The 25,964-nt window shown below is 37.7% G+C and overlaps 1 protein-coding gene across 2 annotated transcripts in view; it reads right to left on the bottom strand.

Moving 5' to 3' along the window:
• NFKB1 (nuclear factor kappa B subunit 1) overlaps window positions 1–25,964 on the bottom strand; it is a 122,316-nt gene that overhangs the window by 63,685 nt on the left and 32,667 nt on the right. For both annotated transcript variants that reach the window (XM_081116996.1, XM_081116997.1), the window contains exon 5: window positions 22,849–22,947. In XM_081116996.1, coding sequence (XP_080973122.1) covers window positions 22,849–22,947 — 99 coding nt within the window. The remainder of the gene's footprint in view (window positions 1–22,848; window positions 22,948–25,964) is intronic.

The raw sequence follows: 25,964 nt of genomic DNA, 5'->3' as shown, positions 1-25,964 counted from the left end.
AGAAATGAAGAATGACATAGCAGAAATAAAGAATACACTAGAAGGAATAAACAGCAGATTAGAGGAAGCTGAGCATCAGATCAGTGAATTAGAAGACAGGGTAGAAAAAAATCACTCAATCAGAGACCCAAAAACAAAAAACAATTAAAAAACAGGAGGACAGTCTAAGGGAGCTGTGGGACAGCATAAAATGTAACAATATTCGTATTATAGGAGTGCCAGTGGAGGCTGAAAGTAAGCAGGGGTTAGAGAAACTGTTTGATGAAATAATGGCAAAAAACGTCCCTAACCTGATCAAGGAAAAAGGCACACAAGTTCTGGAGGCACAAAGAGTCCCAAGCAAGAAGAACCCAAAGAGGCCTATGCCCAGACACATCATAATTAAAATGCTAAAAATTCAAGACAGCAAGAGAAAAGCAATCTGTTACCTGCAAAAGAGTTCCCATAAGGTTGTCAGCTGACTTATTATCAGAAACTCTACAGATCAGAAAGGAATGGCATAAGTATTCAAGGTAATGGAAAACAAGGATCTGAAACCAAGACTACTCTATCCAGCAAGGCTATCATTCAAAATAGATGGTAAAATGAAGAGCTTTCCAAACAAAGAAAGGCGAAAGGAATTTATCACCACCAAATCAGCATTGCAGGAAATGTTAAAGGGACTGCTGTAATAATAAGAAATAGACAAACACAGGCATAAAGAATTAAAATGGCAATAAATAAGGACCTATCAATATTAACCTTAAGGACTTTAAGGGAGAGATCAAGTCATGGATTTTAACACACACCATCGACTTCACTGGATAGATCTTCCAGACAAAAATTCAACACAGAAACAGTGATAAAATGGCACACTAGGTCAGATGGATTTAACTGATATTTACAGAACATTTCACCCCAAAGCTGTACAATATACATTTCTCTCAAGTGCACAAAGGTCATGCTCAAAGACAGACTACATGTTAGGACACAAAATCAGTCTCTATAAGTTCAAGAAAATTGAAATCACATCAAGCATCTCAGACCACAAGGGCATGAAATTAGAAATAATCTACAATAAAAACACTCAAAAACATTCGAACACATGGAGGCTAAATAACATGTTATTAAACAATGAATGGGTTACCAATAAGATCAAGAAAGAAATCAAAAACTTCCTGGAAACAAATGAAAATGAACACACAACCCAAAATCTATGAGACTCGGTGAAAGCATTCCTGAGGGAAGTTCATAGCATTGCAGGCCTACCTCAAAAAGCAAGAAAAATTTTTAGTAAACTATCTAACCCTACAACTTAAAGAATTAGAAAGCTCCCCTGTGAAGCCATCTTGACCAGGGCTTTTGTTTGCTGATTGTTGTGTGTTTTTTTTAATTACTGCTTCTATTTCATCAGTTGTTATTAGCCTGTTCAGGTTTTCTAATTCTTCCTGATTCAGTTTTACATGATCTCATTCATATGTGGGATCTAATGAACAAAATAAACTGATGAACAAAATAGATCCAGAGACACAGAAGCATGGAACAGACTGATGAATCTCAGTGGGAAGGCGGGGATGGAGGAGTGGGTGGGGAGAGATTAATCAGAGAACTTATATGCACATATGCATAACCCATGGACACAGACAATAGTGTGGTGAAGGCCTGGGGGGGGGGGGGAGGCAGATGCGAGGTGGAGGGGATCAATGAGGGGATAAAAGGGGGAAATATCTGTAATGCTTTCAACAATAAAGATAAATTTAAAAAAATTAAAAAAAAATAAAATGGCAAAGGATAAAGACAAAGAGAGAACCTTTAAAGCATGAAGAAAAAAAGTTACTTACTTACAAGGAAGCTCCCATAAGACTGTCAGCTGATTTCTTAATAGAAACATTTCAGGACAGAAGGGATTGGGCATAAAATAGTCAAAGTGATGAAAAGCAAGGACCTACAACCAAGACTACTTCCCCCAGCAAGGAAGAAGAGGCTGTGCCCCAGAGTTCAGCTTCTTTGTTCTTGCAGCCCAAGTGTACAACAGAGGTGCTAGGTGCACTATGCATTTCCTTCTGCTTTCTCTCCCAGAGTTCTTACTCTGGGCAAACAAATTTGAATTTCAAGTTCTTAAACCTCAAGAAAATAACTGTGCCCACAAGATGGTTTGGGTTTGTTCTGTGCTGTCAGTTGTTGGGAGAAAACAGGATATTGAGGCCAATGCCCATTTGGTTACCACTGACAAAAAAAGCTAAAGAAGTTTGTTGTCACCAAACCAGTATTACAAGAAATATTAAAGGGCTTACTTTAAGAAGAAGGAGGAGAAGGAAAAGGAGGAGGAGGGAAAACAAAACAGAAGAACATAGTTAAAAAAATAAAATGGCAGTAATTACATACCTATAAATAGCCACTTTAAATGTAAATGGCTTAAATGCTCCAATCAAAAGACACAGGGTAACAGAATGGATTAGAAAGCAAGACCCATATATAAGCTGTCTATAAGAGACCCACCCCAGAATGAAATATACACACAGACTAAAAGTAAAGGGATGGAAAAAGATATTTCATACAAATGGAGAGGGAAAAAAACCCTGGGGTAACAATATTTACATCTGACAAAACAGACTTTAAAACAAAGGCTATAGTAAGAGGCAAAGAAGGAAACTACATAATGATATAGGGAGCGATCCAATAAGAGGATATAACCCTTGTAAAAACTTGTGCACCCAACACAGGAGCACCAAAATATGTAAAGCAAACTTTGATGGATATAAAGGGAGTGACTGACAGTAATACAATCAGAGTAGAAAATTTTAACATCCCATTGACAACAATGGATAGATTTTCCAGACAGAAAATAAAAAAGGAAATGGTGACGTTAAATGACACACTAAATCAGACAGATTTAATAGGTATCTTCAGAGCATTTCACCACAAAGCAGCAGAATATACATTCTTTTCAAGTGCACATGGAACATTTCATAGAACAGACCACATGTTAGGACATGAAACAAGTATCAATAGATTTAAGAAGACTGAAATCATATCAAGCATCTTCTCTGACCAAATGCTATGAAACTAGAAATCAATCATAAGGAAAAAACCTAAAAAGCACACCACAACATGGAGACTAAATAACATGTTACTAAACAATGAATGGTTAACAATGAGATCAAGGAAGAAATCAAAAGATACATTGAAACAAATGAAAATGAGAATACAACAACCCAAAATCTATGGGACACAGAGAAAGCAGTCCTAAGAGGGAAATTCAAAGCATTACAGCCCCATCTCAAGAAACAAGAGAAATCTCAAGTGAATAATCTAACTTTACACTTAAAAGAATTTTAGAAAGAACAAAAAACAAAGTCCAAAGTGAGTAGAAGAGAGGAAGCAATAAAGATGAGAGCAGAAATAAATGAAATAGAGTCTAAGGAAACAACAGAAAAGATCAATGAAACCAAGAGCTGGTTCTTTGAAAATAAACAAGATTGACAAATCTTTAACCAGACCCATCAAGACAAAAAGAGAGAGAACCCAAAAAAATAAAATAAAAAATGAAAGAAGAGAAGTAACAAGTGACTCCACAGAAATACAAAGGACTGTAACAAAATATTATGAACAACTAACTATATGCCAACAATCTGGAAGATATGGATATATTCCAGGAAACATACAGTCCTCCAAACTAAATCAGGAAGAATCAGAGAATCTGAATAGACAGATTACAACTAGTGAAATTGAAGCAGTAATAAAAAACCTCCAAGAAACAAAAGTCCTGGACAGGATGGCTTCACAGGTGAATTTGACCAACCATTCAAAGAACTAACACCTATCCTTTTCAAACTATTCCAAAATATTCAAGAGGAGGCAAGACTCCCAAGATCATTTTATGAGGCCAGGATTATCCTCATTCCAAATCCAGATAAAGATACTACAAAGAAAGAAAATTCTAGGCGAATATCCCTGATAAACACAGATGCTAAAATCCTCAATAAAATATTAGCAATCAGATCCAGCAATACAATAAAAAGATCATACATCATACATCATACAACATGATCAAGTGGGATTTATTCCAAGGATGCAAGGCTGGTATAATATTCACAAATCAATAAACATGATATACCACATAAACAAAATGAAGAATAAAAAACACATGATTATATCAAAACCATTTGATAAAACTCAGCTCCCATTTATGATTAAAACTCTCAGCAAAGTGGGAATAGAGGGAACGTACCTAAACATAATTAAGGCCATATATGACAAACCCACAGCCAACATCATACTCAATGGACAAAAACCACAAGTACTTTTCTTAAGATCAGGCACAAGACAGTGATGCCCACTTTCACTACTCTTATTCAACATAGTACTAGAACTCCTAGCCACAGCAATCAGATAAGAAGAAGAAATAAAAGGCATCCAAATTGGAAAGGAACAAGTAAAACTCATTATTTGAAGATGACATGATACTATATATGGAGTCCTAATGAGTCCACCAAAAAACCAGAACTGATAAATTAATTCAGTAAATTAGCAGGCTACAAAATAAATATCCAGAAATCAGTTGCATTTTTATACACCAATAATTAATTATTGGAAAGGGAAACTAATAAAACAATCCCATTTACAATTGCATAAACAAAATACCCAGGAATAAATTTTACCAAGGATGGAAAAGGACTTTTCTTGGAAAAATCATAAGATACTGAAGAAAAGTAGGTGAAAAAGATACAAATAAGTAGAAGCACATACCATGTTCATGGATAGAAAGAATTAACATCATTAAAATGTCCATACTACCCAAATAAATCTATAGAGTCAATGCAATTCCTATCGAAATACCAACGGCATATTCACAGAACTAAACCAAATATTCAAAAAATTTATATGGAACCACTAATGACCCTGAATAGACATAGTAATCTTGAGAAAGAAAAACAAAGTTGGAGAAATCATTCTACCTGATATCAAACTATACAAGGCCACAGTAATCAAAACAGCATGGTACTAGTATAGAAACAGACACAGAGCTCAATGGAACAGAATAGAGCGCCCAGAAATAAACCCACACCTTCATAGTCAATTAATATTTGACAAAGGAGGCAAAACTATACAGTGGGGTAAAGACAGCCTTTTCAATAAAAGGTGTTGGAAAAATTGGATGAATACGTGCAAAAAAAAAAAAAAAAGCAGACCGCCTTCTTATACCATAAACAGAATAAACTCAACATGGATTAAAGGCTTAAATGTTAAACTTGAAAGCATAAAAACCCTAGAAGAAAACATAGGCTGTAAAATCTCAGATATTTTTCCTGGCAATATTTTTTCTGACATATCACCTCAGGCAAGGGGGAAAAACAAACAAATAAAAAACAAATAGGACTACATTAAATTAAAACATTTTTGCACAGCAAAGAAACCATCAACAAAATGAAAAGACAGACAACGGAATGGGAAAACATATTTACCAATGATACATCTGATGAGGGGTTAATATCCAAAATTTAAAAAAACTGCGAAAACTCAACACCAAAAACCCACACAATCCAAGTAAAAAATGGGCAAAGAACCTGAATGGGCATGTCTCCAAAGAGGACATACAGATGGCCAATAGACTTATGAAAAGATGATCAACATCACTAATCATCAAAGAAATGCAAATTAAAACCACAATGAGATATCACCTCTCACCTGTCAGTTGGCTATCATCAATAAATCAACAAACAATTGCTGGCGAGGATGTGAAGGCAAGAGAACCCTCCTTGTTTACTGCTGGTAGGAATGCAGATTGATGCAGCCACTATGGAAAGCAGAATGATGTTGCCTCAAAAAAATAAAAAATGGAACTGCCTTATGACTCATCAATTCCACTTCTGGGAATATATCCCAAGAAACCCAATATACTAATTTAAGTGAATATATGCATCCCTGTGTTCATTGCAACGTTATTTACAACAGCCATTGATTTGGAAGCAGCCCTAGCACCCATCAGTAGATGAGTGGATCAAAAAGCTTTGGTACATTTACACAAGGGAATACTACTTGGCCATAAAAAAGAAGGAAATCTTACCTTTCAACAGCATGGATGGACCTGGCAAGCATATTATTAAGTGAAGTAGCCAGTGAGAGAAAGACAAGTACCATATGATTTCACCTACATGTGGAATCTAAGGAACAAAATAAACTAACACACAAAATAGAAACAGACTCGTAGATACAGAGAACAGACTGACAGCTGTCAGAGGGAGGGGGACTGGTGGGCTGGGTGAAAAAGGCGAAGGGATTGAGCAAAGAAAAAAACCTATAGACACAGACAGTGTAGTATGGTGATTACCAGAGGGAAAGAGTGGTTGGGGGAGGTAGAAAGGGTAAAGGGGGGATAAATGGTGATGGAAGGAGACTTGATTTTGGATGGTGAACACACGATGCAATATACCGATGATGTATTATTGAACCGTACACTGAAAACATATATAATCTTATTAACCAATGTCATCCCAATAAATTCAATATATATATTTTTAAAAAGCTGGTTCCAGGTAAAACAGAAATGAGGCTGGGAGGAGGAGAGGAGCTGCCTTAGCCTCAGGTGCTGTGTAATCTGGACAGCGGGTCTCATTCACCATCCCGCCTGGACTTTGCCCAGGCAGCTGCACAGGAAGGCTTTCCCCAGCAGCACCCCAAGACAGACTCGCCCTCCCACTGGAAAACAGTCCTTGCTTCAAGCGTCAGTTTATACCTCTAAGTGGCTGAAAAATATTCCAGGTGTGCTAAACCATGAAGGTTTACCCTACCCAAAGTTGTAATTTATTTTCAAGTATGATCCTAGGTTTGGAGAAAACAACACAGTTAATAGAGTTTGAGTAAACTGCACTGAATAGAAATGCCTCAAAATTCTTAAACTTGTGGAAGATGTTCTCCTGAACTCTGCAAGTTTTCAGATAAGAACATCTGGGTTAATTTTTAAGGCTCCAGTAAGTGGCAAGAGTTCCAGTCACCAGTTACTGCTATGATCTTGTGTTAGTCACCTAACCTGTTTGGGCCTCTCAGTTCTTCACTTGCAAAATCACTAGATAGCGTCTAACGTGTCTTCCAGCTCTAAAATTCTATGATTCCTAGTCATCAGTATAGGACACATAGGACAACATCCAAAGATCACATTTTAAAACTGAAAACAAACAAACAAAAGTTTAAAATCACAGAATTTCTGAGTTGGAAGTGACCTAATATGTAAATTTAATTTTTAAATTGTGAACATTTTACATTTCACCACAATTACATACTGAGAAAACATATACAATTAACACTCAAATTACCTGTTGTAATGGGGCCTCTGATAGCATGGAAATCAAAATTTAGAGACAAAGAAAAACCTTTATGTTAGGCAAAGATTTCAACTTTTGTCATTAAAACTAATATTAAGTACCCAAAGTGTTTATGTTCAGTAAATCCAAGGAGGGGCCTGCCCTGGTTATTAAGTCCTGATAATAAACAATTGTCCTTTCTGGGGGATATGTCAGAAATGATTCCATTACAAGTGTGTGTGTGTGTGGGGGGGGGGAGAAAGACAAAAAACAAAACAAAGACAGAATGAGAAATTTTAATTTACAAAGTTTAAAAAAAAATCCTTACAAACTACATAAAAATAATTAGAAGAATCAGACCACATGTAAGGTATGATTGAAGTTTGTCCAAAATAAAAAATATTGGGTTTCTGATTTATGTGTTTATTAAAACAGAAATTATTGATGTGCTTTTTAACATTCTTTTGAAATAATTTAAAAATTTCTCAACATATTATTTTTGACTCAAACTTAATTTGAGATTATTAAGGATATCTTTGGTCTCTGTGATAATTAAATTACCTGAGGTTAAATATCACTGATTTCTTGGAATCACATTCCATGTTCATGGATTGGAAGAATTAACATTGTTGAAATGGCCATATTATGTAAAGCAATCCATAGATTCAATGGAATCCCCATCAAAATCCCAATGGGGTTTTCCACAGAAATAGAACACACAAAAAAATCCTCAAATTTGTATGGAACCACAAAAGACCCCAAATAGCCAAAGCAATCCTGAGAAAACAAAGCCAGAGGTATCACACGCCTTGATTTCAAACTATATTGCAAAGCTACAATAATCAAAGCAGTGTGGCACTGGCAGAAAACCAGACACACAGACTGATGAAACAGAACTGAGAGCCCAGAAATAAACCCACACGTATGGGCAAATTAATTTTCAATGAAGGAGCCAAAAACATACAATGGAGAAAGAAAAGTCTCTTCAATAAATGTTGAAACAACTGGAAAGCCACATGCAAAACAATGAAACTAGAATGCTGTCTTACACCAGACACATAAATTATCCAAAATGGGTTAAATAACTGAATAAAAGATGGGAAATAATAAAATAAATAGAAGAAAACATAGGCACTACACTTATGGACCTTGGTCTCAGATTTGTGTGAACTTGACCCCAAAGGAGAGGGAAATAAAAGCAAAAATAAATAAATGGAACTACATCAAACAAAAAATCTTCTGCACAGCAAAGAAACCCTCAACAGACAAAGAGGCAACCAAGTGAATGGAGGAAGATATTTGCAAATGATACCTCCGATAAGGGGCTAGTATCTAAAATACATAAAGAACTCAAACAACTCAACAACAAAAAAAGCCAATCCAACTGAAAAAAATGGGCAGAGGACCTGAAGAGATCCTTTTCCAAGGAAGACATACAGATGGCGAACAGATGCATGAAAAGATGCTCAAATTTACTAGCTATAAGGGAAATGCAAACCAAAACCACAGTGAAATACCACCTCAGACCTGTTAAAATGGGTACTATCAATTAGAAAAAACAAACAAACAAATATTAGTGAGGATGTGCAGAAAAGGGTACCCTTGCACACTGCTGCTGGGAATGTAAATTGGTGCAGCCAGTATGGAAAACAATATGGAACTTCTTCAAAAAATTAAGAATAGAGATACCATATCACCCAGCAATCCCTCTTCTGGGTATCCACCTGAAAATTTGAAAACACTTATTTGTAAAGATACATGTATCCCTATGTTCAATGCAGCATTATTTAAAATAGCCAAGAAATGGAAACAAAGTGTCTTTCAGCGAACGACTGGATAAAAAAGTGGTACATATACACAATGGAATGTTACTCGGTCATTATAAAGATGAAATACTGCAACAACATGGATGGCTCTTGAGAGTATCATGCTAAGTGAAATAAGAATAAAAAACATAATTTCACTCCTATGTGGGATATAAAACAAAAAGCAAAAACTGAACAAACAAAACAAACATACAAACAAAAACAAACTCATAGATACAGACAACAGAATGGTGGTTACCGGAGGGGAAGGAGGGTGGGGGAGGGATGAAGAGGGTAAAGGGGGCCAAATACATGGTGACGGAAGGAGACTAGGCTCTGGGTGGTCAGCACACCATGCAGTCTACAGATGTATTATGAAGGTGTACACCTGAAGTTTATATAACATGTTATGTAACATTTACAGTAAATTGTTACCCCAGTAAATTTAGTAAAAAATTCAAAAATACAAAAGAATAAACATCACCGATTTCTTTCTTCTTAAAAGCATACAATCATCCTCATGATATTTTTTTCTTGATTGGAAAACCGATTCTATCGCTTTCACTGAAATCCACTGGTTAGAGACGTAATTAAATAATTGGCTCTCAATGACTGAAAATATTTAGAGACCTCATTTTATGTAGCACTTAATTTGCACTATAGTAAATACAGCTGCTTATACAAGAATTTGGACCACTTTGGGAAGAAAACAATGAACTGTTCCTTTCTTCAGAAGGAAAGTACATAAGATAAAAAATTTCAATTATTCTTCTGTGATTTCCTGTGGAAAACCCCTACTAAATTAGGAGAATTACGAGTAGAACTGGGAAATTTTCTTTGTCTGATTTCTTGTTGCCATTGTTGGTTAATTTACATCCCAGACATTGACAGGGCAAAAGAGAAAACCGATCTAAGTGTCAGACTGAGGTTAACCAGCACATTGTACCATCTACATACTATGATGCAAGCAGAAGGAGGGAGGGGGAAACACCAAAATTTCTAACAAGCTCTAGGATAACATCAGCTAGTAATTTGTAAAAATGGCAGCACTTTAAGCCTCTATAAGTAAACTAAAACACAAAGTATATGAAATAAATCGTAAGCTTTAACAGCTTACAGAACATTTATAAAAACTTTGATGCTTGAACGAAATGTTCCGTAAGCTGTTAGTTTCTATTATTTTTAGGGACTGGTCAGAAAATTTTAACTGCTCTATAACCAAATTTTGATTTTCCCTTATTACGAAGTTACAATTTATTAAGTAGAAAATCTTTTTAAAGGCATAAACAAAAATAATTGACTGATCGAGAAGGATCTTAACACAAGTTAGCACCCCTGCCCGGTAGCCTTCCAGCTTATTTTTGAAGCAGTCCAGTGACAATGAACTTCATCCTGAGGGTATACATTCCACCCTCAGGCAGAAGACCACTGAAACCTCTCTCCCGGGGCTTCCCCTCACTGCTCCTTAATACAGCCTTCTCCAGGCTATCAATGTTCTCAGGCTCAACGACTATTCCTTTTTTGAGAAAGGTTTGAGTTCTATCACCATTGCGCTCTGTACACACATTTGCTTCTATTTCTCTACAAATGTGGTGCCCAGCAGTGTGCACAGAATGCCAGGTGTGGATGCTCAACACAGAGTGGGCGTGACAGTGAGCACACACACACACACACGCACACACACACACACAAAACCACTGGGTAAAGGATGCTGAGGATAGTGGCTTGTACTACTAGGGTCACAGCAGTAAAGGTGGTGACAAGTGATTCGATTCGGGTTAAGTTCTGAAAGCACAGTCAACAGGGTTACCCGCTGGATTACGAGAACAAGAGAGGAGTTCAGGATAACTCCAAGGAATTTGGCCCAAGTAACTGAGGGGATAGAGCTGCCATTTTCTGAGGAGGGCAAGATATTAGGAGCAGCAGATTGGTGGGGAAGAGTTGGAATTCAGATTTGGCCATGTCTGTCAGACATCCAAATGAAAATGTCACTCAAGCAGCTAAGGCTGGAGCTTTGATTTCACAGAAGTCTAGGCTGGAGAAAAGAAGTTAAAGTCATCAGCATAGTATACGTGCTACTTAAAGCCATTAAGAGGGAGGAAACGGAGGAAGAGAAGCTGTCCTCGCTCAAGTTTTAGCTAGTTGAACACTTTTTAACTAGTTAAACAAGTTAAACTTCTATTTACGTTTAAATTTGTATTTTTAAATGGAGAGCAACAACTGAGTGCCCAAAGAATTCAGTATAATTCAGCAAATATTTGTGGTACGTTTACCAACAGGAGAATAGATCATGAAGAATGAGACATGCTGCCTGCCCTCAAGAAATAAAGTCTAGAGATGAGGAGACAGGCACGTTAAGTAACTGTGAGACAATAAGAGGAATAGTAATAGAGACACGCAAGAATACCATGAGCCTATTAAAGAGGAACAGTATTTTATAGATTAACAGAATATGTGTGTATAAATGCATATGCTTTATAGTTTATGTTTTATATGTATTGGGATGTATACATACATACACATGTTCTTATACACATAAATGAACACACATAAGCCTGTATATGCACGAAATATTTTTGGAAACCTATTCAAGAAATTCATAACAGTCCTCTTTCCTGGGAGAAGAGGGGTTCTTGAATAGAATGGAAACTTACTTTTCACTATAGATTGTGTTACTTGAATGTTTATTAAATGGATCTGATACTTTTAAATAAAGAACTAGTTCTTACTTAAAAAATACACAAAAAACCCCACACAGACTAGACATTCTCCAGTCTGGTCCAGGGTCACACAATTTCAGTAATAAAAGGGCTTTAGAAATCTTAGTCTGTTCACTGGCGATAAATTAATTGTTTGCTATTCTGAATTTTAAAATTTCACCAGTATTCATGTTTTTTGTTTGAGTCCATATGTTTGTGGTGCAGCTAATCCCACTGCCAGATCCAGGGGTGTAGCCCGGAAGTGGCTGTTAACACAATCACTCTGTCCCACATTCCCTGTACCCAGTGACACCTCCAGGCGTGGGCCAAGAAACAACGCAGACCAATGAGGGCCTAGAAACCTACATCCTGGAACCTCTGCAACCTTTGTTTCAGCTTCCAGGAAAGCAGACTCTGCTGCAGGACTTGGTTCCCTAACAGAGTGAGCCTGGAGCTGCTGGGGCCACTTTCTGGAGCAGAAGATGGGAACCTACACAAGTCAGAGCTGAGAGACAGAGATAAGTCACAGGTATAGTGGCAGCTCTGAATCCAGTGGAGTTTGATGCTAGCTAGCTCTTCCTTTGGACTTTTCAGCTTTTTAAACAAATTTCCATTATTGCTTAATTTTAGTTATTTTTCCTCTTACTTGCCATGGAAAGATACCAATGGATAGGGAAACTGAAGCAGAAAAAGCACATTTCAACTCTGAAAAGTTTCCTAACATGCTTAAGTTACAGTGTTCTAACTCACTGGGACGAGGACACAGATCCCCTGGTCCCTAGTCAGGAGAGGTAGGGGAGAAGGAAAGGAAGGCTGGTAAGATGGGGCGAGCAAGATGGAACAGTAGCTGGAGGAGCCCTGAAGGCTGATTAAGGACGCTGGTTGTTCCCAATAACCACCTCTCATTATTTTATCATGTATCTGTCTCTTCTTTAGCTACATCATGATAGTACTAGTGCTTCTTTTGGGAAGAGCTATAGATATTATAGCACCTACTTTAGATATTATTACATATATTACCTAGATATTATTCTCAGGTACTGGAGATGCAGCAGTAGAACAAAAGAGAAAAAAAATAATCCCTGTCTTCATGGAGCTAACCAACATTTGATAGGCATTTTTCATGATTTTTTATTTATTTAAACAAATATGTCCATAATGAACACGTAATGCTACAGACATGCCAGGGATTGTGCTAGGTGCTTTTATGTCAATTCCTTCATTTAATCCTAATACTATTCCTGTGAGGTAGGTATTTTTATGTTCATCTTATAAATGAGGAAAATAAAGTTGGAAGTGATTAAGTGACTTGTTGAAGATCATACCATCTTTACAAAGGGCACAATCTCAAATAAGATCTAGCTTGCATTTAAGTATGGTATTTTGCTCACTAAACCACAGCTCAACTTAACTACTATATGACACTTGTCTCCACTTTAGCAACTTAATGGGTTTACTCAGATCCTGCAAAGTCCCTGGTATTATATAATACATGAATAGAGAACCTTATATGAAGCAATTTATTATCTTCTCTTGATCTGACTACTGCTCATTGGGTTACTGTCTAGGCTGTGATCTCATATCTCTTTTCTTTATGAACTCTTGCAGTGGTATGCTAGAGTTGGCTTGACCCGCTCACAAGAGATGACTGTTAAATTTTCATAAATTTTGTAAGCCAGTTGACTTCATGTTGATAACTTGAAATTGACCAGGAGAACCAGTTATTAAACATTTACCAGCACACCACTGTATTTAAGGCCCATCATCTACTCAATGGGGGAATACCACGGGAATTACTTTCTTTCTTTTTTAATTTTTATTTTATTATTTTATTTTATTTTATTATTGTTTAAAATATTACAGATGTCCCTTTTTCTCCCCAATGACCCGTTCCGCCCCGTTCCTTCCCTCTCCCCACCACTGTCCACGTCCTTGGGTTGTGTATATATGCACATAAATTCTTTGGGAATTACTTTCTTAAACAAATTATTCAAAATACTGGCAAGCTTCTTTAACTTGAAAGGTTTTTCTACTGCTCCCTAAATATATAATAATGATATATAAGGGAACATCATGGGTATTTGTAAATGTCTTTCCTAGTGCACCATGGGGTTAAAATGGTCATTTTTCATATTTTCAGGACAACTGGTTTTTAAGCTTAATACCATAATATACTTGTAACGGATTGACTAGTGTCCCCCCAAAATTCATGTCCACTCAGAACCTCAGAATGTGACCTTATTTAGAAATAGGGTCTTTGCAGATATAATTAGGATGAGGTCAACTGGATTATGGTGGGGCCTAAATGCAGTGATTGGGATCTTTCTAAGAGAGAGGACAGGGAGATTCAGGCACAGAGAGACAGAGAGAGGTCAGCCATGGGAAGACAGGAAGAAACTGGAGTGATGCAGCTACAAGCTAAGCAATGCCAAGGATTGCCAGCACCACCAGAAGCTAGAAAGAGATAAGGGGGGATTCTTCCCTAGAGCCACCAGAGGACCATGGCCCTGCTGACAACCTTATTTTGGACTTCTAGCCTCCAGGATTGTGAGAGAATAAATATCTGTTGCTTTAAACCACCCAATTTGTGGTAATTTGTTATGGTAACCTTAGGAAACTAATAAAATACACATGCAGATTTGTACATGTATAGCGCCTAATTGAAAACAAAGAGCCTAACAAGAATTTAATAAATTCCTTTCTGGCCTCCTGCTACCTATAAGATTTTTGTAAGAAATCATGTGTTGTATCTAAAAGTAAGCTTTTGGCATAGCATCTGTATTCAATCTCCCACCTTAATAACCCCAGAAAGAAGGAAGGGCATGGTGAAAACAGAGTGGAAGCAAAACTAATTAGTGAGCTTGTGCTGAAAATAAATGAGTGGACTGGTGAAGCTTTTGTGTAGATCCATGGTTCCATACACCAATCAGCAAAGTTGTCATTCAATACTCAAAATAATGTATGTGGGCATATAAAAATAGAAGCAACTATCATTTTTAAGTGCTTACTAGGTGCCATGCATTGAACAAAACTTATACAAATATCCTATGAATTAGGTAGTATTTACCTCAACTTTACATATGCAGAAATTGAGACTTGGCCAGGTTAAATACCACTGCTGGTAAGTGGCAAAACTAGGAATCAACATCATGCCCAGCCCTAACTGACTTCAGGGCTAATTCTTTACAACCTAAAAGTGTGGTCCACAAGCCACCCGAACCTCACCCCAGACCTAGAACCTCTAAGTGTAGGACCAGAAATCTGCAGCTTTATTACCTCCTTCCAGCACATCAATTAGACACCTGTTACTTTCTCCTGTGCCCTGTAGCTCACCCTTTCTTTCAAGTTTTCTGTCTCTGTGCTACATTCCACAAAATTACTTCAGATCTATTTTTCATTTTGATAATTCTTTCTTCAGCTATCTCTAATCCTGATTTTAACTCTTTCACCGAGTTAAATCCTTTCAGCAATTGTGATTTCAATTTGGAATCTTGCTTTTTTTCCCTCAGCCTTAGGTCAGACAGTTTCCCATGTTGTACAGAACCTTCATAATTACTTTGGAAAACAGTGACATAATATTCTATTCCTGGTTATACCACAGTTTACCTAGCCATTCATCTGTTGTTATACCTTGTCATTATATGACATGAGTACTTAGAAATGATTTCATAATCCAAGATTGGCTAAATGACCCATTGTGATATGTTAGAATATTCTTGGTGATACTGATGCACACCCATGATCAAGAACCACAGCTTTAAAGGACCCCCACAAATAGAGATAGACCCTTAATAGTATGATAATTAATGATTAAGAGTGTAGAATCTTAAATAATACTGCCTGAACTGAAATCTTGGGCTCCATCTCTGAAAGACTATGAGACGGAGAGTAAGCTTTTTGCCTTCTCTAGGCTTCAATCTCCTCATTTTTAAAATGAGGACCATAGAACCTACCTCAGTGGGTGGTTGTCATGACTAAATGAGATACGTAAGTAAGCACAGCAAGCTATTCTTGTGATCATTCTGTTGGGTGAATGGGGACTTAAAGGTGAGAGGCACTGTCTATGAAAGTCTGCATGCTCTTCCAGTCCACCTCATGAGACCTCAGAGAGATAAACGTAGGCTAGAGGAATTTTGACCTGGAACCTACCTGGAATCTACCTGGAGTGAGAGGATGACAGATTGAGACTGCGGGGAAGTTTACAGCCTCACCTGCTGACAGATTGAAAACGTCTGTCTGTGAAGGAGGAGGTAGTATGCATTTGGGGCTGCAGAACTTCGGTATATTCTTACCTTATCAAGAAGAATACTCATTATGTGAGTTAGTGAGACTCAGATTCCTGAATGGAAGGAGGCGATGCTATGCAATCTTCACGGGGACTACTGGGGTTAGAAGAAGCCATCAGAGATTCGCTTCAGAATCAACAATGGTCCCAGGAACAATCAGGTATTTAAGGAAAGGTAGAGGGAAGAAACACGAGGATGGCCAACAGAGGGAGGTCACTATGCCAGGACAGGCAAAAAGGAAACTAAAATTCAGACAATTTGTGAATTCAAGGAGACTGTGTTTCCGATCACTTCTAAGGGTTTTCACAGCTACGATCTAGGCTAGAGGCTTCCTCTAATGAGTAGCTTCCTCTAGTTTATAATGGAGACTATGAATACATACAGTGAACCCGGAGGTCTATTTTTATAAACATTCTACATGGTAATATTTTGTTCTAGGGGCCAAATGCAAAACTTCTGATTACTTGAAAGAAAAATTACCTAGAAGTCTCGTTGTGGTTACACATGGCAGTTTTGTCTGCTTGCCTAGAGCAGGACCTGACACAGTGCTCAGTGAATATTGATTGAATGAATGGTTTTCTGTCTTTTGGTTTGAACCATTATTGGATAACTTCATGCTTAATCTATGGAAGAGCAAGAGAGAAAAAGCAGTGGAACCTATTCACCTTTACTGGCTGCTGATACGAAGTCTCCTCTCCTTTCTACCCTACACCTGAAGTGAGGAGAGGCATTGCTGGGCTTTGTGTTGAGCAATCTGAAGTGTTTCAACTTGGTCAGAATGGATAAAAAATTCAAAAATATAAGTACGATTTAAAAGTACAAAAATTAAAAATTAAAAAAAATGAAAAGACATTTATATATACACCAGTTTTTCAATTAGCTGTTGTCAAAAAGCTAAAGTAACATGTATGTACTCTACAGCACTGGTTTTTAACCATGTTTGAGTCCTTTCCTTTGAAAAGCTGATAAAAAGATATACTCCCCAGAAAAGTATATATACATATACATAAAATTCTACATATAAATTCAGAAGTCCAAAATCCCTCTGAAACCACCAAAAGGGATCCAGATTACAAAGCCCTTCTCTTCAATCTGTACAGCAGCGGGCAATGTCCGTAGGGGGTATGGCGATTTCCCATTATTAACATATGCAAATAGCAAACAGGTTAGGAGTGTTGATGGACATTTTAATAAGTGCTATGAACCAGGTTCTATATGCTTGCCTATTGATTGCTGGTGATCTTCTTCCCTGTTGTTTTTAGTAATTGAATCAGATTAAATTATTCAAAATTGGTATTACAACTAGATCCTTAAAACGGCAAACCTCCCAAATCAGACAAGTCCACACAAAGGAAAGGGAGGTTATGTAAGGATATGTGATATCCTTAAATGCCACAGCAGATCAGCCAGTCTTTATTTGACCTTGATAGAGCTTAGCATTTAGGATTTTTAAGTGAGAGGCACCAAGAATTGATTTTTAAAAAGTTAATTTGGGTTGGGAGGGGGGAAACAACAAAAAAGCTGATGCTGACCTAAACATTTCATCACATGCCTTCTGTTCAACATAAACACACTCAGGAAAGGAAACATATGTGAGAACCAGCTTTCAGAAAACATTTGACTAAAAATAGTTACACTTGCATCAGCTGTGTTTCAAGTCGTAGTCTGTTGCATTTGATATTTATAACTGAAGAGAAAATAAGAATACCGCAGGGGAACTATTTGTATTTTAGATTCAAGGTTCCCGATGCTGAATTCTGTCTGGCATGGGGTGAACCACACCAAAGGATGTCACAGCAGCCGAGAACGGGTGCTCTCAGGCCGCTCGGGAAGAGAATCAGGGAGGCCTTCTGAAGCCTCTCACATGGGGCTGCTCCTTTTGGCGCCTTTCTACCTCTGTGAAGAGGAAGGCAGTTTGATTAATAAAAATCTCATGCATAACTTTCGGGAAAAAGAAGGAAATAAGCCTTCCCTGGCACTCCTTGCTGAGTCAAAGACAGGCAGGGACAAGCTTGGCCTCAAGGAAGGTGCCTGTGCTTTTCTGCCAGTCTCTGCCATTAGGAGCTCTCTGATGAAATTAGAACCAAGAAAACTTTAAAGGGAAACTTTACAGGACAGCATAATAGATTACTGTTTAACATAGGAAGCTTTTCTTTCTTCTTTTTTTTTAAACAAGCAAGACAAAAGCGTTAGACTGTATATTTACTTTACTTAGATTTTTCTCTATTATTATTATATTTTGCTGTAAGAGTCAGAATAAACTCCACATTGTGAATGAAAATTTTTTATCTAGATAATAAAGAGGAATCAATAGGATCAGAGTGAACACCAATCTTCAGTGGAGCCCGGTTTTAACTCTTATTTGCCCTGAAAAAGGTCTAAGCCAGTAAGAACGTATCAGAGAACGAAAGCTCAGAACAGAGGTTTATGTATGAAGAAAGGAAAAGTGTTGAATGCGTGGGGCTTTAGCTGCAACTATGTTTTAGTTTAGAAAGAGGGAGAAAGCTCAGAAGCAAATATGGTAAAATGTTAATATGCAGTAAACTGAGACGGTGATACTTGGTGTCTGTTATTAACTGTTCTATATGCTTGAAATCTTTTATAATTAAAAATGTTAAAAGCGAATGTGACGACTTACACAGCAAAACTCTAGGGAGCTGATGGGGGTTCTCTGACATGAAATAAACATGCAGAGCACCAGATGGCCCAGAAGCCTGAGTTCTAGAAATCATCTCGACATGGTGAGACAGCACCTAAGCTTAGCCTACAGCGAGCTTATCTGAAATAGGGTTTCGAAATATGGGACAAAATTTCAGTAGAAAGAGGAGGATTGGGGTAGTCTCCTAGAGTTAGTTTTAAATTGATTTAGCCTGAGGCATATTTGGACAATCAGCAAGAGAGTAAGCCAAGCAGGTTATATATTTATGTGGTCCGTAAAGTACAGTTGGGGGTCTGCACCCCCAAACCACAGCCAGCCCCAACAGCTTTCTGGTTGGCCCCAATCCCTTACTGCCGCCTGCATATGGCCGAGTGCACACTGAACCGCCTGCGTTTCAGGGCCTCTCATGGGAGTGGTGTGACCTCACCGAAGCTGGAGGGGAGAGAAGAGCAAGGGGTTGTATGTAGGTGAGGAAAAACCAGAGCCCATAACATTTTACTGTTAAGCCTGAACAAATGTATTTTATTCAATATTAGCATATGTAAATTTCAGAAATATCATTTTCCCCCCAGTAAATGTAAACGCCCTCCCTTCGAAGCCCTGTGGAGTGGCTTCTGAGGGTAAGTGGGGGCACTTTCCCTTATGCCTCCCTCCACTGGAGGCCGGCTGAGGACCACCCAGAGATGCTCTGCTCCCACCCCTCACACAGCTGCTCTGCAGGCTCACAGCCTTGACTGAAGCCCTCTCCACTTTCACTTTCTCTTCTGCAACAGTTTATGCCAAGAGCCAACAGAACTCCTATGTTAACTTTTAGATACACAGTTATCATAGAATATGGAGCACTTAACATATGGTTTTTCTTCTCTTTTCTGTCTTTCTCCTTCATATCCAACTACACTAGCTCAGAGGTTCTAGAAGAAATTAAACAGTCACCATGATCATCATCTTGAAAATAAGTATCTACTAATAATCAGGAAAAGTGCGTTTGTAAAATAATACGCTTAGGCAATTGCCTGTAACCTATGTGCTACAGCTTTAGAGCAGAAAAGCATGCAAAGGACAAAGGTTAAGGGTGATTCGACAGTGCATCTAGAGCTGCGGATTTCAACTAGGGTGATTTTGCCCCCGAGGGGACATCTGGCAACGTCTGGAGACATTTTTGGTTGTCACAGCTGTAGGGATGTTATCGGCCTCTTAAGGGTAGAAGCCAAGGATGCTGTTGAATATCCTCTAATGCACTGCAAAGCCCTTTACAACAGGATTTTCTGGCCCAAAATGTCAACAGTGCTGAGTTAGAGAAGCCCCGATCTAGCTGTATCTGCCCACTGCTTCCCTTACGGCCTCACATAGAGCGGGTGCCAAGTTCCCTACTGCAGAAGACATGCACAACTGTAAAGAGCCTCCTGATATGAGACAGACACTGAGAGCAAGTCCTTCCTTGGCCTAAACTTTACAGGAAAAGGGGGCTTAAAATCCCCTTGTAAACTGAAAGGTCACCCTCAGCTATTCATTACGAAAAGACTATTGAAAGTGATATTGGGAGAAGAGCTCTGGAAAAAATATCTCATGGTTGTCTCTCTCTCTTCCTCCTCCCATCCTTCTGATCAAGAGCTTCTGAGATAGATAAAACTTCTTCCTTTAACTCTTACTAACAGCAGAGTCATTTAAACTCTCAGTGGACAATGATAGGCTAGGAGAAAAATGCCAGTGTTTAACAGATCCTCTAAACCGTTCTTCCTTTCCATACAACCCTTAATGCTTAATGCACATATGTTGAATTAATGAATAAAAAATAAATGGGTAGCTGAAATAACAAAGCTGTAGCTGAAGTTTAATAACGACCCACTTACACATTTGTATTTTGACTTCCTTTATTATTAGTTGTTTACATATCTGTGTTTCCCACTAAGTATTAAACTCAATAAAGAAACTAAAATTTGACAAGAACATCCAAGGTCCACTGGGTTGTTTCATTTCTAATTATTCTGTAAATGTAAGGCAGCAACTACTATGTGAGAGGGATATATGAAGACTGAGCATTAATGGATGCATAATGTTTTTTATTAGACAATAAATTTACAACAAAGTTAATGCCATGTACTTGTTAGTATCAAGAATTGTTACTCAGCTACAAAAGAACCAGAGCAAAAGAAGTTAAGTAGTTCATTAAAATACCATAATTTATATTTCTGTACAGAGCCAGGCCAGAAAAAACTCCCAGTTTTTTCCTTCATGTTAATTACTCAGTAATTATACTGAGTGTCAATGCTGATATCATGTACCTTTCAATTATCCTTATCACAAGTACACACACATGAACACATACAATAACTATATACGGAACACAGACACGTGTTGAAAAGATAAACACTGGATATGACTCTCAATTATCTGAGTACCCTTGGCCCCCTAAGCCCCCCTCTCCCTTGTTTCCAGAATTGTACTTCTCTCCCCCTTATTTCACCACTGTCTTCCCAATTCCTGTCCCCTAGGTCCCTGTCCCCAGCACCCCAAATGCACACATTCCTTGTGAGAGTTCAGTGAGTAATAGCTATAGGATAAAGAGCCACCCATCCTGTGAGAAACGCAAGTTAATTCTCTCTGAGCCTCAATTTCCTCATAGGCATTCCACTTTTAACCTACCAAGGTTGTTACTAGGATTAGAAGAGGTGATATATGCAAAGCACTTGGCAAATCTTTGGTGCTTAATACTGCTATTCCCTTGTTTAACTGCTGTTCCTCTTTCCTCATCTATATTCCAAAGGACTGTGACCATATGACTGTTGTCTCCTAAGAGCCAAACACATCATATTTACCCTGCTTAATAACCTTGAATAAGAAAAACATCTTTCATTCCACAGGAGAGCGAGGAGACTCAAATGCAAATATTATTGATAGGACCCATACACCCATATGGGTGGGTTTCATTCAAAAGGTAAAGAATAGCATCACAGTATTTTGCCTTTTGTTTTGGAACAGGGGTAAGAAATTAGAAAGGCCTGGGCCAGAAGTGGAGAATGAGGAATGGGAGAAACAAAACACAAGCCTGGCGAAACCAAAGACAAATTTCCTTGACATCGTGATTTTACTGAGAGTCTGTGCCTGTGGCCCTTCACCTACTCGCAAAAACAAACCAACACAAAAACTGAAGTCAAAAGTATCTTATATCCTAAGGTGCACACACACCTTAGTGGGAACTAAGTTGATAACCTTTTGCTGAAGCCTTAAATGATTAAACAACACAAATTTTTATAAATGACAAAATTGCAATTGTTCATAGGCTTATCTGCAAAACCACTATCAATCAGTCTATGAAATATACCATTTATGAAAATAAAAAACTCAAATTAACTTAGAGAAAGATATTACTCTTAAATTAACAAACAGAAAAAGAACCTGAAGATGTGTAAAGGGCTCAAGCAAGCACACCACAGGCATATCACCAAGTCGTAAATTCCAGGGACTACCACGTGTGGATGTACGTTTGCTCAAGCAGAGACCCTGTGGTACTTCCAGGCTCTCTGTGGGACACACACACACACACACACGTACATACACACACACACACACACATATATACATGTATATGTATTTTCTCATTTAATATCTAAGAGACTCTATGAAGTACATACCATCAACATTTCTGCATTTTGGTACTGAGGTTTAGAAGAGTTGGATAACCTACTCAAAGCCACACAGATAGTAACAGTCTGGATCTGAATTCATGATCTTAAGTACTATACCATATAATCCATTAACTCAGCCATCTGTTTCATTTTCACTAAATCTCTAAAGAGCTGAAATTAAGCACTTCTTTTAAAAACTTATTAAAGTGTCAAGAAGTATACAATTAACCCTTTAAGGTGATGGAGAAATAGTAAAAGTTGGTTAGCTAATGTTGAAATAATTTCTACTAAATGGAAATAAGAATAATGAAGTTTTAAACTCTGTCACCTCTATTGCTAAGAGACAAATCTCTATTTAAAAATTTGTAATAATCACGTGAATACTTCAGCTTAGGGGCAAAGGCAAATTGTATTCATATAAAGCAGTTCCTCACTTTTGCACCTAGGAAATCAAATCTTCCAAAATCCACATAGAAAGATGTCATGAACTTACTTTGACCTGAGGGTAGGACTTCTTATTCTTTTCACTGGATGCACCAGGGAGTCCACCATGGGACGGGCCTTCACAGACATATCGGAAACGAAATCCTCTCTGCAAAGGCAAGCACAGAGTCAAGAAGTCTGGGAAATACTTATTAAAAGGTACAGGGACAAAGTTATATACAAATTCTTAATTCTTTTGTGTATTAGATGAGAGAGAAAAAACAAGAAATATGTGCAAGAGGATTGTGTAAATGAGAACCACTTTTCCCATAATCTTACTATGAACATTGGTGTACTGAGCAGTGGCTTAAAAACCAAGTCCCGCCTGGCCAGGCATGGCTCAGCGGTTGAGCATCGACCTAGGATCCAGGCGATCGGGGTTCGATTCCTGGTCAGGGCACTTGCCCGGGTTGCGGGCTGGGCAGCCGATCAATGACTCTCTCATCATTGATGTTTCTGTCTCTCTTTCCCCCTCCTTTTCTCTCTCTGAAATCAATAAAGATATATTTAAAAACAAACAAACAAAAAACCCCCAAGTCCCTACCCCTGCAGAAACTCTGCCGCTGTGCACACATGGGGAGTGAATTGCTGAAGAGTTAGTTTAAGCCTTGGACTCGACATGCTACAGCTTGTTTGAAACAGAGCCTCTTCATCTCAAATTGCTGCCGCCAAGCTCTGAACTTGGCCATATCACACTCCAAGTTACGCTTCTTTGACTCTTACTTAAAGGAATTCCTTTATCTACTCTGATTACAGTTGGTTCAGGAGGGAACACAGAAATGCCTCGTTAAATATAGCATGTCAGTGTTGTAGAACACATCCTATGCTAGACTCTACATTTGGCGAGCTTCTCTTAATAACTCAGATGATAAGATTTTTTGATTTTATGATTATTGATATTATCAAGCTCAAACCCTCTATGTGAACTGACGTGAATGAGTCCAAAACCAGTCCCTTTAAATATTATTAATTCTAGAATTTTACAACTGATGTATATCAATGCAGAGTTAGCTGGAAGTCTTTACAATGTGAAGCACTACGGACTGAAAAACACTCAAGTCCCATGTTGTTGTTTTTTAATCTATATAAATGACATTAGGCTAGACTATGTTAAGGTCTATCTTAGTTCTAACATTTTATGATTTACAAAACTAACAATTATAATTAGTATACATATTTGTATACAAAGAATTAAAACAAGGACAATTATGAGAATGGATCTCATAATTGTATTAAGGGAACTTAATGTATTTACTGAAAGACGCAACTTCATAATGATGTAAATCAATTTGTGGTAGTGTTAGTAGTTTATAATTATACTTTCACTAACTGGACGGTTTTTCATTTTTCAAATTCACCCTTTGGAGAAAAGAGTATGTCAATATATTTTAAGTAATAGTCTCATCTGTCATTTTCTTTTACGGTGGGACTGATTTCATCTAAACAGTGCTAGATCACCAAGCCATGAGGCGCTCCACACACCCACTGCTACCTGGTGAGGGCCTCTACCCTGCACACTCACAGCAACTCCGATGCCGGCAAACACAAAGGTTTTAACAGCTTTGAGCTCATTGACCAATGTGAAATTTCTGCCTTCCTCAGACTGCACTACATCTCATTATTCTTTGTGTAGGGTCTTGGGAAACAGTCTCTGAGTGGTCTAGAGAACCGGAATGAATTTAAATCTCTGGCATCTGTAACTGTCCCTATACTCTCTGATATCTTCCCGATTTGCAAAGAGGATTAGCACTAAAGCATGTTTCATGGGATGAGTAAGGCCTGAAGAAAATTTTCTAGTAAAGGAAAGCTCCTCAAGTCACACATGGGTCTGGAGTATATGATCGACTCATTGGAGTGGGACCTAAATACTAGGGAAATCTTTTGAGGTGAGGTTAGTCATTTAGAAGAAATCCTTCTTCTTGCCTCTCAAAAAATTTAAGCTAAAAAATAAGTTACAAATTCAGCCCTATTCCTTTTGTACACAAAGGCTGTTGGCTTATTTTTAATAATTAAAAGGAATTTCTAAACGCATGAAAAAGCATCAGCATATGCAACAGTTAGCCTCCAGAATAAAGGCAGAAATTCACTTGACTGCTACTCAATTTAAATACAACTTCAGTTTTCAAACAGTATGAAGTAATTACCACTAAATAATATGCAACAGAACTGGATATTTTAAAGATTAGTGGTCTATGCTATGAATCATCTCCGTCAGAACTAGGGAGAACTGTGGCAAAGAAACTTCAAAGAAAAAAGAACATTTTTCTAACTTTTATTTAAAAAAAATGCAATAAAGCAATTCATTATCTCAAATCACAAAATTCCTTTAGGACAGTTGGAAAAATATAGGCGTGTGCACTTTTATATCTTATTGGGAGTGGTATCAAATAGAATATGAGTAAAGAGATGAGTCTTAATAGCTTGCTTAAGTTAAAAAACACACAATAGATATTTTTCATGGTTGCATAAGAGTAGGTAAAGTTCCAAAGGAATTTTAACCCGAGGGTGGAAATTTATTACTTTTTTTTTTGGTAAGGAAGATAGGATGTCTTCAAATGCATAGTCTAGATGTATTTCTGATTCTAAATTTCTGAGATTAAAGGTTTGAGAATCCACAGCCATTCATCTCAGTATCTCCATTTGCTTAAAATGAGTCATCAACCTCAAAGGCAAGGCTACATCCACCCGGTCAGAAAGTCTGACTTGACTACAACCTTCTTACTTTCACTGGAATCAGACATTAAAATAACATCAGTTTGGTAAATAAGCACATTATTTTACTCAGATGAGTTTTTACACCTCCATATATAGTGAATTAACTTTTGAACTTTGGAAATATATAACCCTGCAGGTAAATTATAAATGTCATTTGTTCCTTATAACTGTTAGAGCCATAATAAAAAATGGCATTTAAAATTCTCATTGTAGTGCTACCCTTTTGAAAATGGGTATCTAAAAACATGCTTTGGTGTGCAGACACGTAATTTTTAGTTGATTTCTGTTTCACAAATTACCCAGATCTTCCAATTAGAAGATTTTCCAGGAGGTCAGGATTCTAGGGATAAAGTTCCCCTGGAAGGGTCTTTGAGAGAATTGGTGACCTCCTGTGAGAAGTAGCTACTATGG

Source organism: Miniopterus schreibersii, assembly GCF_964146895.1.
Source record: "Miniopterus schreibersii genome assembly, chromosome: 1".
Classification (NCBI taxonomy): Eukaryota; Metazoa; Chordata; class Mammalia; order Chiroptera; family Miniopteridae; genus Miniopterus; species Miniopterus schreibersii.
The sequence above is the reverse complement of the archived record's forward strand: the minus strand, read 5'-3'. Positions and strand labels throughout refer to the sequence as shown.